General features: G+C 42.5%; 1 protein-coding gene across 2 annotated transcripts in view; it reads left to right on the top strand.

Moving 5' to 3' along the window:
• igf2r (insulin-like growth factor 2 receptor) overlaps positions 1-17,194 on the top strand; it is a 43,648-nt gene that overhangs the window by 8,905 nt on the left and 17,549 nt on the right. For both annotated transcript variants that reach the window (XM_072362767.1, XM_072362766.1), the window contains exons 4-28: positions 1,387-1,485; positions 1,870-2,002; positions 2,757-2,868; positions 3,052-3,160; positions 3,289-3,448; positions 5,574-5,763; positions 7,171-7,274; positions 7,573-7,737; positions 8,107-8,250; positions 8,438-8,593; positions 8,689-8,826; positions 9,735-9,885; positions 9,970-10,138; positions 10,212-10,327; positions 10,420-10,579; positions 12,696-12,872; positions 12,956-13,051; positions 13,132-13,233; positions 13,439-13,601; positions 14,222-14,398; positions 14,569-14,715; positions 15,813-15,991; positions 16,550-16,637; positions 16,721-16,930; positions 17,026-17,156. In XM_072362767.1, coding sequence (XP_072218868.1) covers positions 1,387-1,485; positions 1,870-2,002; positions 2,757-2,868; positions 3,052-3,160; positions 3,289-3,448; positions 5,574-5,763; positions 7,171-7,274; positions 7,573-7,737; positions 8,107-8,250; positions 8,438-8,593; positions 8,689-8,826; positions 9,735-9,885; positions 9,970-10,138; positions 10,212-10,327; positions 10,420-10,579; positions 12,696-12,872; positions 12,956-13,051; positions 13,132-13,233; positions 13,439-13,601; positions 14,222-14,398; positions 14,569-14,715; positions 15,813-15,991; positions 16,550-16,637; positions 16,721-16,930; positions 17,026-17,156 — 3,576 coding nt within the window. The remainder of the gene's footprint in view (positions 1-1,386; positions 1,486-1,869; positions 2,003-2,756; positions 2,869-3,051; positions 3,161-3,288; positions 3,449-5,573; positions 5,764-7,170; positions 7,275-7,572; positions 7,738-8,106; positions 8,251-8,437; positions 8,594-8,688; positions 8,827-9,734; positions 9,886-9,969; positions 10,139-10,211; positions 10,328-10,419; positions 10,580-12,695; positions 12,873-12,955; positions 13,052-13,131; positions 13,234-13,438; positions 13,602-14,221; positions 14,399-14,568; positions 14,716-15,812; positions 15,992-16,549; positions 16,638-16,720; positions 16,931-17,025; positions 17,157-17,194) is intronic.

Below are 17,194 nucleotides of genomic sequence, written 5' to 3'. Positions count from 1 at the left end.
CCCAGGCAGCGCCGCACGGACATGTTTGGAAAGACGATTGATGCGTCTCTGAAACACCTGTCCTGTTTCCACAGTTTTCATTCCAATAGCTCTCCATATTGTCCCTGCAATCTAAGCAGGTCTAAGCATACACCTCGGAAGAGTTCAGATAAGTTGCCTCTGCCAGTGTAGCGGTAACACTGTCGTACAAAGTTTTAACGGCCATCTTTGGAAAGCTTTGGAAACTCAAGTTGAGGAGCGTACAGTGCATACATGGAGCTGCCGTAAGGTTTAAAGTATTGCTAAATATTAAAAAGTGCAAAAGAATTCAACTTCACTTGAGCAGATGGTTACAACCTGAACTTCCTGTTGAAGTGTGGTGCAACTGTGGTGCCTTGTTGTTCTTTATCTCTAAGCTCGAGTGAACGTGTTATGACTTGATAGTTTTCACAAAAATGTCTCACTGAAATAAACGTGGAGCAGCTGGAATTATTTTTTGTATAAGTGTCTCCATCTCAAAGAATCCGTGGATGGAAATTAGTCAGAACCGTGTCTGACACCTCACATTTCTGCTCACCTCCACAGAGGGCGTGTGTGTGTGTGTGTGTGTGTGTGTGTGTGTGTGTGTGTGTGTGTGGGTTTGGGCTAAGCTGAGTGGTGGGTTGATGTTAAAATGTCATTTCCTGTGGAGTCACAGACCATTTTGAGTTTCAGGAGAAATTGAAACTCGGTGCAGATTTTAAAGTGGCTTCCCTTTGCAATAATCATCAAAAGCTGAAAAGAAGAACTAATAAAAGCAAAATGTAGATGATTTGTAATGGAAATTGAGCTCATCTGTACTGTTTCGACATCAATATTAGGGAGATACTTCTCTGAATAAGCAAATGAGTCATTTTAGCTTGTGGAATTTGTAGAATAGTATATTTCTACCTGACTTCTTAATTAAATTAGAACATTATTGAACTTTCGTGGGTCCTACTTTGCACTTTGTAACAATTACCTGGTCCCTGCAGATGTTTTTTTTGGCCTTTACATTCAGATTCCTCTGCTCAGAGTGGATCTGTTAGTTTTAAATCAGTGGCTCGTTTCAGCTGAAGCTGTCACAGCGTTGAGAATGAAGCTCAAACTGCATCATGTCTGCAGCAAATGATCAGAAAGAAGTAGATGCGGTTTCCTGAGAATGTCTGGTAAAAGATGAAAAGCACTGTTACTACGCCTCCAGCAGCAGACTGTGGCTGCACAGGGCTGCTCTCAGCTGTCATTGTGGGCCATAAGTTAAACATTTAAAGAAAAACGGTCATGGGACGGCTCTCTCTGACATCTGTTTTTTGGCCCTGCCGTGCATTTGCCACCCTGTTACCACCGAACTACCTTTCTTACTCATGTTCCTGTTTTTGTTTGCCACAGGGTACCCCGGAGTTTGTTGCTGTGTCTCAGTGTGTGCATTACTTTGAGTGGAAGACCTACGCCGCCTGCAAAAAAGACAAATTCAAGCCACATAAAGAGGTTTGTGGTGGAACATGCGATGGGACACCTAAGAATGAAACTGTCACCACATCTGTTGCAGGAATGGGAAACGGTGACTCAGACCAGATGAAATCTGAAGTTGTCTGATGATGTTTGAGCGGTGGTGCAGAGATATCACATGCTATCGCAGTGATTAGGTTCATTTGGAATAATTGAAAGAATGTGTGAAATACATTAAAGCCGCTCCTTTAGCAAAAAGGTTTTTCTTTTAATGAAAGCCACCCAAAAGTGTTGGAACTGTTAGTTTGATTATGACACTTCTAATGTATTTTGAGGATGGATTCCTTCTCACGGCACTTGCTGAAACATAAGTGTCTCTGAAGATATGTCAGTACTGCAGCATCAATCCTCCTATCTGTCCAGGTGCCATGCTACGCCTTTGATTCAGATGGTAAGAAGCATGACCTCAATCCCCTGATAAAAGTGAAGGATGGTTATTTGGTGGATGACGGTGACGACACCATCGACTTCTACATCAACATCTGCCGAAGTCTTAGTAAGTTTCCTGAGTGAGCGTGAATGCATCGGATGTCTGATTAGATTCGGTAACACTGAGCCTTTCCGTGAATCGGGGGGAAATTACAAAAAGCCTCGGGCTCTTAGCCCCGCCCACTCAGATCTGGCCTGGATGGATGAAGCCAGCTTTGCTTGGAAATGTTCTGTTGTGAGTTGTACCGAATAGGATGCATCTTACATCTATCCCCAGCCTCAGAGGATATCAGAGCCCAGTGGACAAACTGTTTTTGAGGGTAATGTTCCAGCAGAGTTCGCTAAAGACTATTCATCCAATCATTTTAACAAGTTTGTCCAGTTCAACGCTGGACTGCTGTAGCTTCTCAGTTCCCTGAACTACGCCCCTCTAAAAAACAGTCTCAAGCATCTCTCTGCTTGCCTGGTCTCAGGGGAGGTCGTTCAGTAGGGGTGAGAGGAGGGCTATCTTGCTTAAACTAACAGTTATTTTGACTGTTTCATACATTTCAGTGAGACCTCATGAACGTTGCATCTGGTCTTAATGAGTAAAAAAAAATAGTAATATTTATTTCAAGTCATATTTCTGCCCAGTAGATGAATCTAAGTTAAGCCTACTCTTTATTTTTTGGTTTCTTCCCACTTCTGAGGGATATTTCTGCATAATAAGGAGCTCAATCCTCCATGTTCACCAGAGCTGACTTGTCTGATAGCTCTCTAAAGGTTAACTGAGACACATTTCACTTCTCCCTTCATCTCATGCCCTTTTTCATCCTTCTCAGACAGTCCAGATAAATCGTGTCCAGAGGGCTCTGCAGCTTGCCTCATCACCAGTCAGGGTTTCTTCAGCATGGGGTCTCCTACAGATCAACTGGAGCTGGTGTCCAGCGACAGGTACCTTCATAATATGTCCGTAAAACCGAGGGCCCTCAACTGTCCTCTCTGTTTAAAGAATGACTTGTGAAGGAGGACTTTGTAGCTTAGTATGTGCAGGAATAGTTTTGATGCAATTTGAAATCCTCATTCAGCAGAAATTGATTTTTTTTCCTCTTGCTTCTCACATCCTGTCCTCTCCAGCTTGAGGTTACAGTACAAAGTGAGTCCCGGCTCATCGAAGCCAGAGTTCTGTAAAGAACACGAGCCTGCCGTCACCATCACTTTGATCTGCCCATCGAGCAGACATTCGGTAGGTTGCACAGCTGACAGGACTTTTGAATCATTAATGTCTGCTTGCTTTACTTTAATTTGGTTTTCACCGTAGTGTTTGTCAAACATGTTGTACATTCTCCCTTTTCTTGATTTTTGGCCTCACAGGGCAGCACCCCTAAGATGGTAGCCAGTTCGAACTGTCGTTATGAGGTGGAGTGGGTGACTGAGTACGCTTGTCACAGAGACTATCTGGAGAGCCATAGCTGCAAACTGACCAGCAGACAGCATGACATCTCCATAGACCTAACGCCTCTGATTCTGAGCTGTAAGTAGGTCATTCCTTGAACCAGGGGCTAAATCCTGCAGATCCTTACTCACTGTCAATTATCATCTACTGCAGCATTCGAACCATTTTCTTACGACTTAGAAGCACTTACAGTACTCTTCAAAGGTCTTTTTTTTTTGTATTTTCCTTCCAATCAGCCAGACTTTCTTGTAATATTTTAAAGTGGCTTTCTACAGACTTTCTAAAGGTTTTTCAAAGCTTTTCTTTGGAAATTGTACCTGTGTACAATGTGTTTTTGTTCTTTAAGCCACTTAACACTGACTTATGAATCATTCAAGCATAAAAAATTTAATGTGTTGTGTCGACGAACAACAGACAACTTAACAAAGAGCCAGTTTGAAATAGTATCTTTACTAGCAGTCACAAAGACACATAATTTGCTCCCATTTCTTTAGTTGCATCTATAAAAAACAGCAAAGATAACACAGTTTGACAGACAGAAAATATGATTTCTGCAGCAACAAGGTGATTCCCAAAGAGCTATTAGCTGAAAACTTGGCATATCTCAGCATGGTGTGCAGTGTGTCCTTAAAACATTTGAGGAAACTGGACAAGTGGAGGACAAAAGAAGAAGTGTCAGGCCTAAAAAACTATCTACAGCAGATGAACAGGATCTGAAAGTGATGTCCTTAAGAAAGAGGAAAAAATCCAGCAAAGACCTGACAGGACCTGAGAGATGCATCTGGACCTTCAGCTGATCCATCTACTGTTGGCCCAAGCCTCATCAGAAATGGTCTCCATGGAAGGGTGGCTGTCAAGAAGCCATTCTTAAGGAAGGGAAACAGGGAGAAAAGGCTGAGCTATGCCAAATGACACAAGAAGTGGACTGAAAATCAGTGGCAACAGGTCTTATGGAGGGATGAATCCTCCCCAGAGCCCGGACCTCAACATTATTGAAGCAGTGTGGGATCATCTGACAGAGAACGGAACAAAAGGCAGCCCACATCCAAAGAAGAGCTTTGGGATGTCCTTCAAGAAGCCTGGAGAACTATTCCTGAAGACTCCTTAAAGAAATGACAGAAAGCTCGTCTCAGAGGCTTCAGGCTGAGTTGGAGAATAAAGGAGCTCAGATCAAATATTCACTTTAAAGCTGCTTAGAACTGAACAAACTCTGTTTCTTGCCTTATATTCTGCATTTATTTGCAGAAATGAGGTGTGGCCTCAATATTTTTGCAAACTACTGTACTTTGCAGCAGCAGAGGTTTTAATGTCAGAATAATAAACACAAGCTCAACTATACATTCATACATTTACTTGCGATCATGTGATGGTGGAAGTGGGATAGAGAGTATTTTCGCTGACATCATCGCTGTTGCTTAAAAGAACAGAACTTTTTCTCAAATTTTCACCCAAATCAAAATAAAAAATCCTTTTTGAGGAATAAAAGCTTGTCTGGATTCATCAAGACGGTACACAGAAAATTAGGAGGAAATATGAGTTGTTTTCTTCAGATGCTGTTAGAATAAATCCTCAGAAAGCTCAGAGCTATAGTTGGTTCTTATTGTACCTGTCTTTGTCCTTTTCGTAGTTTTATCACTCTTATTGCTTACAAATATAAGAAGAAGAAGCTGCTGGCTCATGATGTTGCAGTTAGAGGAAGTTCTTCATGAGAAAACTGTTGTGAACTTCCTGTTTTTCTTCCGACTCATTGTTAGAAGAGTGTGTCACAGCCTGTGAAACGTCTGGTGCTTTACGGATCACCTGATGTTAATTCAAGCTGTGCTCCACATACAATTCGGGAGCTGCTAATTTGAAACCAAAGCTAGTGCCTGTGATTCAGTTAGCCTGCAGTCTTAATGTTACAGGGGATAGTTCCTCGTTTTAGGAAGAAGGCTGAAAAGACGGATAAAACACAGTTTGAAGCCAGGATAAGCTAATTTATAAAACCAGCAGAGTATAAGTTGATGTACGAAGTGACATCAAGCAAATAAGCCATAAACCTATTGTGTTTGAAGTATCAAACAGTGTTATTAGGATATTAAGGTGTTTCGTACCCTCTTTAAGTGATTGTACAGTGAACAGTCACGGCTGTTGAAATCTTGGAGAGATACGGATGATGAATATGTCAGGGTTGATCAGTGCCATGTTGTGTTTGTGCATTTAGCTACAGATCCCCCGTATTATGCCCACTCTGGGTCCAGCAGCGGGTCTGACGACTACATCTACTACCTGAACGTGTGTGGAAAGATCCCCACAGCCGAATGTGGAGAAGATCCATTCATATCGTCCTGCCAGGTGAAGGAATCCGGAAACATGAATAAAGTGGCTGGAAGATACCAGAACCAGACCCTACGGTAATATTTATTTGGGTGCAGGAGGAGTTAAATACAGATGCTGCAATACATTCACAACCTCTCAACTCATATCTATAATGTACGGGTTTTAGAAGCTATACGTTTCAGATTATATAATCTTTACTTCCATTTAATCTTTTAATCATTTTTCTCTGTCCAATTTAGCTTTAAACCTTGTTGTTGCCCTCTTCAATCTGCCTCTTTAAGACCATTTTGTGAAGGCACAGAGATGCTTTTTAGCTTATTTTATTTCATTAAAAAGAACTCAGAGCTCTGAGTTCCCCTTTGTCTTGTTGGTGGTGCCTCATAGTTGTATTTCTGGGTCTTTTGTGGCCTTTTAAAAGAGTGATGCTTTTACTTGCTGAACAAAAACCTTTTGGAGGATGTCTTTGTTGTTGTTGTCCACCTCTGACCTGAATTCACTGACACAGTAACTCATTTTCTTTTTGCATGACTCATATCAGTGTTGCGAGCTTTTAAACTCTCCAAACCATCACAGACCTCTTGAGTTATCTCTCAGGTTTCTTTTCTTCTTGTTTCTTATCTGCTGCTTGTTGACTTTGTGAAGTTCTTCTTCCAGAGCCCGTTTGTTGGCAGGGAGCCTCGTTTTCTAACCTCGCAGCTCCATATCTGCGCTCAAGCTTTGCAGTTCTTCTGAAACATTTATCATTTCTTTTTGCATGATCTCATTTTTCTGTTTGATGAGCTTGTTTCTCCTCGGCCTGAGACCCAGGAGTCGTTGTGATTTCTCCTCCAGGACCTTTTCTTTTTAATCACGGCTTCTTTGTAAGCAGACGTTATGTTTTCGCTTTTTGTTGGCGCAGCGACTTCTTTCTGCATCGTACAGCGTTTGCATTTCAAGTGTTTGGAGTATTGAAAAGCACCTTGAAGCTCTTTGAGTGCCCTGTTCTGTTATTGTCACAGTTTTTCCTTCTGAAACATTTTCTGGCTTCATTTCAACACTTCTGGCTGATGCACTTTGAGCTCTCTCAGGCTTTTGTTTGCCTTAGCGAGGTCTTTCTGTAGAGTTTCATTTAGCTCTCTCATGCTGTCTGTACTAGATTATACGTGATCTCAACTGCATCTAGATCTTGTGGTTTTTCCTTCGGTTGCACACTCACTTTAAAAGATCTGTCAGGTGAAAAATGTAGTTTTAAGAAAGACACCCGCCACTACATTGCATTGATAATGTGGCATCGCATCAGCTGAACTTTCTGTGGCTTAGTGGCAACTTTGAGCTGAGGTGCAACCACACAAAGTGAAAAGGGACAGAGAATACCACTAACTGGCTGTAAGATGAATATTGATTTCCAGTATGATGTATAAAGTTCTGCACTGCATTTTAGTTTGAATTTGTTGCATCTTTCAGCTCTCCATTGCTGCTCCCTGTGCTTTGCTCCTCTGCAGGTATTCGGATGGAGATCTGACTCTGATCTACCCAGATGGCAGCGGATGCTCCTCCGGCTTCCAGAGAATGACCATAATCAACTTTCAATGCAACAACACTGCATGTGAGACACGCAAACACCTTTGCTGTATGATTTACCTGCTTAATTTAGCAGCTCTGTTGAATACACAGTGGTAAAGAGTTGAAATCTGCCTACATTTTGTCATCAGAATAGGGGGAAAGAAATGCTTCTCAGTGTTTTCCCTGGTGACAGGATACAGGTTTCAAACTGCATGGAGATGGAAATCATTCAAGTTGTCTCGCCTGTCACGTCGTGTCGTGTCATCGTTCTTCTTTATTCAACTTCCTCCTGATGTTTGCTATAATTTGCTATAATATAATAATGGCTATCATTTCTGCAGCCAACGGAGGCCGAGGGAATCCGGTGTTCGCAGGGGAGACCGACTGCACTTATTACTTCAACTGGGAGACGACCTTCGCCTGCGTCAAGGAGAAGGAGGATCTGCTGTGTCGGGTCACAGATGGCAAAAAACACTACGACCTCTCACCCCTGACAAGATACCCCGGTTAGTTTAACTCCTCAGTTGGTGAAACTCTTTATTCTGCTTATGTGAAATGTGGCCTGAGACTTTTATTGCTTTTTTAATTCCACCTCTAATGTGATGACATATTTATGGACCCAAGGAAACGTTAATCTCATCTGTTTAAGTATGCATAAATGTTTCTGTTGCAACCCCAAAATATCTTACACTCGGCATGTTCCAATGTGAATGAAATTGTTTACTTTCCAGCTTTTTTTTTTATATCAGGCATGTAAAATGTATCACTAAACACAGCATCTATATTGCCGTAATGCAGCATCTTTTCAGCGTTAACCAACTGGTAAATTGTCATTTATAAGTCACCTTCCACTGTGTCTCTGTTTGCTGCTTCAGGGTCAGATGGCAGTGAGAACTGGGAGGCAGTGGATGCTAAATCCTCACAGTTGGACTCGCGTTACTACCTGAACGTCTGCCACAAAGTCATCCAGGCCGGGGGTGCAGTTGGCTGCTCGGAGGAAGCGTCCATCTGTGCTGTGGGTACGTTTATACACAGGAAGGAGGTTTCTAATTATTCACCAGGTTTGATTGTTTCAGATTTCTGACCCCAGATGTTCTGTCATGGCTACAGAGTCTAATGCTGTGAGAAAACTGTCAGTTTAAAACATTTTAAAGAGAAGCCTGATAACATAACCATAGCTGTTTATCGCTTGTGTCTCTGATCCAGATAAGAATAACAATACCATCAATCTGGGCAGCTTCCTCTCACCTCCACAGAAGATTAAAACAGGAGACGACATCCGACTGTTGTATGCTGATGGAGATTTTTGTGCCAATAAGAAGACAAGAATCCAAACTATCCTGACCCTCAAATGCAAACCGGGTAGGTTGAACAGAGATAAGTACGGTTTACTCTTCAGTTCTGAGTGTGTTGCTGCTTTTCCAACACATGTTGTCGCCTTTACTCGTTTCTTGCAGGAGATCTTGAGAGTGCCCCTGTGCTTCGAAGTGTTTCATCAGATCAGTGCGTTTATGAGTTGGAGTGGTACACCGCTGCTGCCTGCGTCCTCTCAAAGATGCAAGGAGACGACTGCAGGGTGGAGGACCCTCAGGCTGGTACGAGACACACAGACTCTGACTTAACAATGCTTGAACTTTAGCAAGAGACATCCAGACAGAAGATCATAGAGAAGCAATGGGTTTAATGCTTTATGTAAATGTGCATTTAGGGGCATTTTGATCTGCTCTTGCTGCTTGGAAATCAAAAATGAACCGAGAGGTTTCAGGCTCACTTTCATTTGTGCATTTGTCTGGAAGTGCAAGGCATCTTTAGGGCACTTATCAAGAGAGACAGTTCCTAAAGCACATAATGGCATCCTCACCTTCACCTGTCTGCTCGTGTGTAAATACGAGGCGTTATGATGATCCAGAACAATGAAAAACATTCATGTAGCTCCACCGTGTCGTTGTTTCAGTTGAGTAAAACGGTGGTAATTAAGGTAGCTCTGAAGTTTTTGTGGTAGTACACAAAAGCAAAAACTAACTGACCTGAGAGTTAATTATTATGCTTTCATGAAACATTTATTCTTCAGGGAAAACAGCTGAAAGTACTGAAAGATTTAAGAATTATATTATTTTTTACATCTCAGACTTTTTCTCGGGTATTTGATTGTGTTCTACCCTCAAAGAAAGCTTCTCTTTATAGGATACACACTGTTAAAACCTACAGCGTGAACTCTGAACTCTGAAATGAAACTATCATAACGCTGGCAGACTTTGGCTGTGAGGAGGTTTCACTCCACCTCCTCATCTCTGCCACCTGGTGGAGAGTGTGTGTTATGAGGCTGATATGAGTCATTCCAGAGATTTTACATCTTTTAATGCCGCACCTGACAAAGTTGTGTGAAGTGCACATATGAACAGAATGCAGTCATTTGAATTTTATGGCAGCGGTTTGGCTAAAAGGAATGGGACAGCGTTTGGACTTTAATCCTCCTCTCTGACTAACCCGTGTGGATCCACAGGGTTCTTTTTTGACCTGTCGCCTCTCACTAAACCTGACGGCAGCTTCTACAACCTGACCAATGGCAACTACAACTACTACATCAACGTCTGCGGGCCCGTCAAAACTGGCACGTGTCCTGAGAAGGCCGGAGCGTGCCAGGTAGAAAAGAGGTAAGGCCGATACGCTAACCAGTGACATCACACTCTCACAAATTTCTTTCTTCTTATATTTTACCGCCTGACTTTCCTCTTTAGTTCTTGGAGTCTTGGGAAGGCGAACTCCCATCTGTCCTACTATGACGGCCTCATCCAGCTGACCTACAGTAACGGCTCCCAGTACAACAACGAACAACACACACTCAGGTCCACTCTCATCTCCTTCCTCTGTGACCCAGAGGCTGGACCTGGAAACCCTAAATTCCAGGTAAACCTCGCCCTTCCTTTAACTGTTTAAGCTTACTCTTTGCATGTTGTTGATTTACTCTTTATGAATACAGGTTGAGGACAAATACACATACAACTTCCGCTGGTATACATCCTACGCTTGTCCTCAAAGGCCTCACGAGTGTTTGGTGACAGATCCCAACACTCTTGACCAGTACGACTTATCCAGGTACGGCACATTTAATAAGCACCAAAGCGGCATCACATTTCTAAAACACTTCCCTGCCTCACCGCCTGTGTTGTGTCCCCTTCTGCCTTCAGCCTGTCGCGGTCCTCCTCCAGCAGAAACTGGCTGGCGATGGACCTGTCAGACACCTTGAACCTGAAGAAGTACTACATCAACATATGCCGGCCCATCAACCCCATACGGGGCTGCGACCGCGATGCATCCGTCTGCGAAATGAAATACATTACTGAGCAGGTATGTAAGCACCTGGGAAACACTGCTGGCTCCGATTATTTACCTGAGTCAGAGTCGCAGCAAATGTTGGAGGTTTGTACATCAGTTATATCCCAGAATACTGCTGAATGTCCCCCCCCACACACACAGGAAGGCAATCATGAGCAGGAGAGCAGCAGCTAGTGTCTATACAAGAGGCTTTCAGGGACAGTGTTGAGTGTGGGTCATCTGGGTTAGAGCATGTCACCGTGACCAAAGAAAAATAGACGTGACACTTACGAAGAAGACTCATCTTGCAGCTACTTCATTCCTCAGGTGACGTTTACAGCTGTTTAGATAAAGTAGAGGCTTTAAAACCAGGTCTGAAACGCTTTGTGTCTGAGGGAACTATTTGCCTGTGCAGTTAACTGGACTTCATGGGTAGTGAACTGTGCGCTGGAGCAGGAAGGATCAGAGTAGCAGGCAGAAATGAAGGAGATGTGGAATAAAATGTTGTTCATCAACCAATTTCAGTGACAGTGAGGTCTTACTTAGAAACACGACTTGGTAAAAGTTGAGTCCGTGCGGCTGGGTGTGTGTGCTGCGTATATTTTAAAGGTTTAAAGATTAGATAATTAAGAAGAACCTGATTTATTGAGGTTCAGCAAACACAATCTGTGTTTCTTTATGTGCTTTTTAAAGGCTTCAAAAGGTTGATGGAAACTTGAAAGTTTCTGTTTTTGCTTGTTCTCTCTCTGTTAAACGGTTAATGGAGAAATATTCTGCCCTTTTTTCACGAGCTGACACAATTTCCTGAGGTCTTAATCATCGTATCTGACATGTTTTGGTCAAAATAACACAGAGAGACACAACAGCAGCAGCTAATTTACACCTCTGCTCCAGGGGATTGTTTTACGGCGTGGAGTGACTCACTTGAAAGAACTCTGCTCCTTTGTTCCTCAGGGTCTGCCTCTTTTGAGAGCTGTCGTACTCAATTACCCTTTAAGCGTGTTGTTACATGACGGAGTATTCAACAAATATCCAGAGAGATCAGACTACACACCAAACTGGTAGTTTTATTCCCAAATACTTGGGATTCCCCTCATCTGCAGTTGGACAATAGCCAGCTGGTGGGCTACTGATCCCTCTTTGGGCGTAGTCATCTCAGGAGTCATGTGTGAAACGGTCCAAGTTGTTAAAACACGCCCACAGAACACAATGACAGCCAACCATATCGGCTCCATAAACTCTGAACTTCACAGCTGCTCCATTCCTCTGTGCTGCCTTTAAGTGTTTAGCTGCTGACATTAGAAACTGATGCTTATGTGGGCAACAATTCACCGATGTTTGTTTTTGAGGCTGTTTCTGTTACCAGTGCTGCACTGATGGTGCATTTAATGACAGATGTATAACGCCAATTAGAAGTCAGATTTCCTTGTTGGGACACAAAATATTGGACACGGTACTGGTAGAGCTTTATTACCTCATTTATTTGTAACTATCTTTACAATTATGATGAGATTTGATGTTAACAGCAAAGCAAAAAGCAAAAGTGTCGACTTCCCAATTCTGAGGTACAGTGAATGCAGCATGATGTGAAGTTGAAGTTAGGTGGTGATAACAAAAAATAGGCTGTGTGAAGTTATAAAGTTACACATTTCCACTGGACATCTGAACAGCTCACTGAATGTCACGCTTTCAGGTCACTAAATGCAGTTTTTAAGTTGGTATCGACTTCAGATACCAAAAAATATCCTCTCAAGCACAGAAAAAGTGATTTTCTTCTTTTCTGTATGTCCCCTTTAATGTCCGCCAGATGATCGATCGGCCCTTTGTGTTTCTAGAAAATAAACCTGGTGACATGAAAGAATAATTATCGTGTACACAAATGGCCAAAGAGACTAATTATTTCTGCTAGCAGGTAGTAGTGTGTTTATTACAGCCATGTGTAATGTAGCCTGCACCTCCACCTTTATATGCGGCAACATTTCAAAACTCTGTCTCAGATTTCATTGACAGTTGGTATACGAGCAGAAATTAGACATTAAACATGAACCTGTAGTTGCGTTTCCATCGGAGTGTGAGCATCTATTTTCCAGTCATCATAACGGACTCCGTGGTGTCTGCAGAGATTTTTCAGACCTCCTTCTGTCCACAGGGCTCCCCAAAAGAGGTGGTGTCCGTCAGTAACATGGGCATCTCGAAGCGAGGACCGATCATAGAGGCACGGGACCAGCTGCTGCTGGAGTTCACAGACGGTTCCGTCTGCTTGTCGGAGGGTCAGAAGCTGTCGTACACCACACGCATCCACCTGGTCTGCTCCAGGGGAACGACTGTAAGTGAATTAAAAAGAGTGCAGCCTGTTTCTGCCCTCCATGTGTCTGCGATGTGACTGTGTTTGTGCTCCACGCCGTGCAGTCTATGGGACCGCGATTCCTGATGAAGCAGAACTGCACCGCTAACTTCATGTGGGAAACCAGGGCAGCCTGTGCCATCCAAACCATCGAGAACAACGTAAGTTCACCTTTTACATGGAACTTAAATACATTTCTGATATGAAAAGACTATTATTTGATGTCTTTTTGATATCTCAGACATGTGTCGTGGTGGACCCCAACTCTGGCTTTAAATACAACCTTCAGCTCTTGGCCTCCAGCACCGGATACAAGAAAACAGCAAATGGCAAAGACTTCCTGGTAAGACACTGTCCGCACACCCACCAGCTGAAGCTGTAATGCTTCATTTGAATATGTTTGGGTCAGTGTTAGGGGGTTAGGGTTAGACTGTGGGTGTCTTTTGATGGAAAATGTACTCAGTGGTAGTTTTATGAAGAAGGATGATGCTGAAATACAGAAACACTCAGCAGAAAGTAAACAGAAGTGCAATCGCTCCTCCCGGCAGGTGAACATCTGCTCAGAGGCAGCAGAATGTGGAAAGGGTATGTCTGGCTGTGAGCTGGAGAACGGGCTGCCCGTAAGCCCGGTGGGGGTGGAGAAGACCCTCCAGTACACCACTGATGGCATGCTCAAACTGACGTACAAGGGACCGCGGGACGATACCACAGGTACCAAACCACAAAAATCTTATGTTCACATTCAGTTACCATAGATTTAGTTATTAGTCACTAAATTCCAAGAATTTGAGGATGATTCAGGATCCAGGCACAAAAATGCTCCAAAGAACTGCTCAGATGCTATAAACGATTCAAGACCCACCTCTTTCTATGAATATATTTTCCTTTAGAAATAAACCAGTTTCAGTCACAGTTGTGGAAACGGTGCGAAGGATTCAAGTCTTGTAAGACTTGTCTTTATCTTCCTCCCGGGTAGAGAGATCAGGCTCATCACGCTGTGGCTATCCTGCATTAGAGATATCGCTTTTGTCATCTTGTCCGTACACGTGATCATTTGTCATGGTGATAAATAACAAGCCTGTCGACACACAGCAGCACTTAACCCTGCTTTCTGGCTTATTAAATCTTGTGGTTTGTAATGTGACATTACAAAACATCTTAATGAAGGCGTGTCATTGCTGCAGAGGAACATGCATTTCCTCTTATTATAAGGAGAGTTTTGACTTGGAAAACAAGTCAAGATACAAATAGTTTATATAAGTAAGGTAATTAAGTACTAAAAACTTCTTTCTTTTTGTTTGTTTTAATCTGAACTTGATCTCATCCGTCAGCAACTCGGGACACTTTCATAATTAACTTTGTGTGCGACCCGAAATCTCACCCTGGCTCATTGAAACTGGTGCGGGAGGACATGAGCACGTTACCCAGCCACGTGGTCCACAACGTCCTCTTTGAGTTCTCCACCGCCCTGGCCTGCATACCTTCTCCAGTTGACTGCAGGATCTCTGGTACAAACACACACAGATAATCAGTTTGATATGTTTCTGTGATGCAATGACGTGTTTTGGTGTAACTCAGATGACACAAACCAGATGTCTTTAATCACCAGAAGGTCTTTTTTCTGCACAAAAATGTCAGAATTACCATGTTTTTTTTTTTCTCTTCTGTTCCCCTCTAGATTCCTACGGTAATGAGTACGATCTGAGCAAGCTGATCCGGTACGGAGACGACAGTCCTTGGATTCCCATAGACACGGATGCAGTGACATCACGCAGCTTTTACATCAATGTCTGCAAACCCCTCCCGACTCTCAAGGACTGTCCAGGTCAGGAAAAAGGTTTAGACCAGCCTGCTATTTAATGAATAAAACTTGGACATTAAGTTTAGAGGCAGTGGGAGTTCAGGTTCTCCGTTACCTGCTAAACAGAATTCGAACCTACGATACAAACCTGGCTTTAACTGGTTTATTAAATATTCTTGTTAGCCTGCACTTAAAGCCACTGAGGTGCTGTTTAAACACATAATTCTTACATTTATGAAGATTTATTTGAGCTTAAATGGTCTTCATTTGTGCTGTAAGCCTCCACTTCTTTACTTTTTCCACAGTAATTAATGACAGAACTAAACAAATGACATTACTTAGCAGTCAGAAAACCTTTTACGCTCCTCCGTGCATCAACAGCTGTCAAATGAATGAAAGTTCTCACCTGTATGGTGCAATCAATTAGCTCACCAGTGGCACCAGTTGTGCCAAATAAAACTTCAAAATGGCTCCTGCAGTTCATGTTAAACTTTTTTTCATCAAACTGCATTTAACTCTAATTATGAAAGGTACTGATTAAGAATTATGTCATTTCAGAAATTAATTTACATGTTAATTATATTGGTTATTAAGGATGTTTTTCTCCCTAAAATACCAAATTTAGCTGGTCCCAGCTTAGATCAACTGGTTAACTTTATCATTTTATGACAGCTGACTTTATCACATGATCACAATAACAGTAAAAATACTTGAAAAATAAACATTTCTATCAGTTTATCTCATTTTATCTTTGTTTTTGAGGAGTTTTTTAGCAGTTAAATTAAACTCAAATTATTGGAAAGGAGCTTTAAAAATTGTAGGGAAGAAGCATTCAACAACATTAATATTTTATTTGATTAAATAACAAAAGGCCTTTTATTTAACACGATTATCACGATCATCTTCCATACAGGCATATATTTTTCATTTTTACTGAGTTATATTGTTCATAGACTGAATAATTGATCAGGCACATGAGCAGATTAATTGTTAATTGCAGCCATATGCATGTGTTTAGAGTCCTTGATTGAATTCCAGCTCTAATTAGGAGTATTTTAGAAGATCTTAAGACAAGGAATCTCAGTAATTGATGAAAATAAAGCCTTTTATCTTCCTTGCAGTGGGTCCTTTGGGTTCTTGTGGTGTGATTGATGGGAAAGGCTACAACCTGGGATACGTGCAGTCCAGCCCACAGGTGGCGGAGGACGGCTCCATCAGCATTGTGTACCAGAACGGCGACAGGTGTGGTGCTTCATCCTGGTACTCGACGCGCATCATCTTTCAGTGTGACGACAACCCGGTGAGTTGGCTGCACCCTTCCACTCTTTAACCGTCCAAGTTAAGACCACCACATGATGAGTGGTGGTGGTGTTTCTGATAGTCTTTCATTTCTTTCACTGCAGAGAATGTGGATCAGATTTGGTGTAAACACTGTAACTTAGTACCATAAATGGCTATAAAAAAGAAAAGTTATATTTCTGACCGGGTAAATGAGCCTCTGATATTTTCATTAGAAATTTTAGTGCACTGACTCACTCATAAAATCCTTGAATTATGCAACCTGTTGCCACAAAACACAGATTATACCAAACAGCGTTACTTTCCTGGTGTTGCACTGATCTGTCTCATATTTAAAATGGAGATACTTACAGGTGTTGTCTTAGTTATTGTCTAATTTTGTTCAGTGTGAATTCAGAGCACCAAACAGAATCATTACAAGAGGAAAACCTCCAGTTTTTCCACTTTTTATGATAAAGTGGTGCTACACCACCCTGTATGTATCCTGCAAAGTCACAGTGGGAAGTGGTTTTGGATGCCATGCCACCAAATGATACTGGATGTGAATGTTTGCTTGTAGGGCTCGCCCATGCTCGACCGCCAAGATGGTTGTGAATATGTCTTCATCTGGAGGACATCTGAGGCCTGCCCTATCAGGAAGTCTCAAGGTAAATCCCAAGTGATCTCAACAGTCAAACTGCATCAGAGCTGTTATGAAGTTGTAAGAGACAGCCCAAACTTTTTCTCCCAGGTGAAAACTGTCGGGTTCGGGACCCTAAGAGTGGGTACGAGTTTGACTTCAGTTCTCTGAAAGGCAGAGATTACCCCATCCAAAGCGGCAAGTACACCTACCACCTGTCGATCTGCGGGGCGCTGGAGAAAGACGTCTGCACACACAAAGACACGGGAATCGAATCCGTGTCCTCCTGCCAGGTGGAGGGAGACAATCACAAGATAGCAGGTATTAGAAACAGGCTCAAAGAAAACCCAAAAACAGCAGAATGTTTTGATCTTGGTGTCGTTTTCCTGTGCTTAACTTTTTTTGTGTGTGAGCAGGAATGGCAAACCAGGTTCTGAGCTTTGTGGGGGACCAGATCATTCTGAACTACACCAGTGGGGAAACCTGTCACACCATTTACCAGAGATCCACAGAGATCTCCTTCTCCTGCCACCCTGACAGGCATCCTGTAAGTGTATCAATAAGGTTTGATTCTGAATTTGAGAG

This window comes from Leuresthes tenuis, unplaced genomic scaffold (assembly GCF_036924035.1).
Source record: "Leuresthes tenuis unplaced genomic scaffold, fLeuTen1.0.hap1 SCAF_13, whole genome shotgun sequence".
Lineage (NCBI taxonomy): Eukaryota > Metazoa > Chordata > Actinopteri > Atheriniformes > Atherinopsidae > Leuresthes > Leuresthes tenuis.
This window is presented reverse-complemented; position numbering and strand designations above follow the sequence as displayed.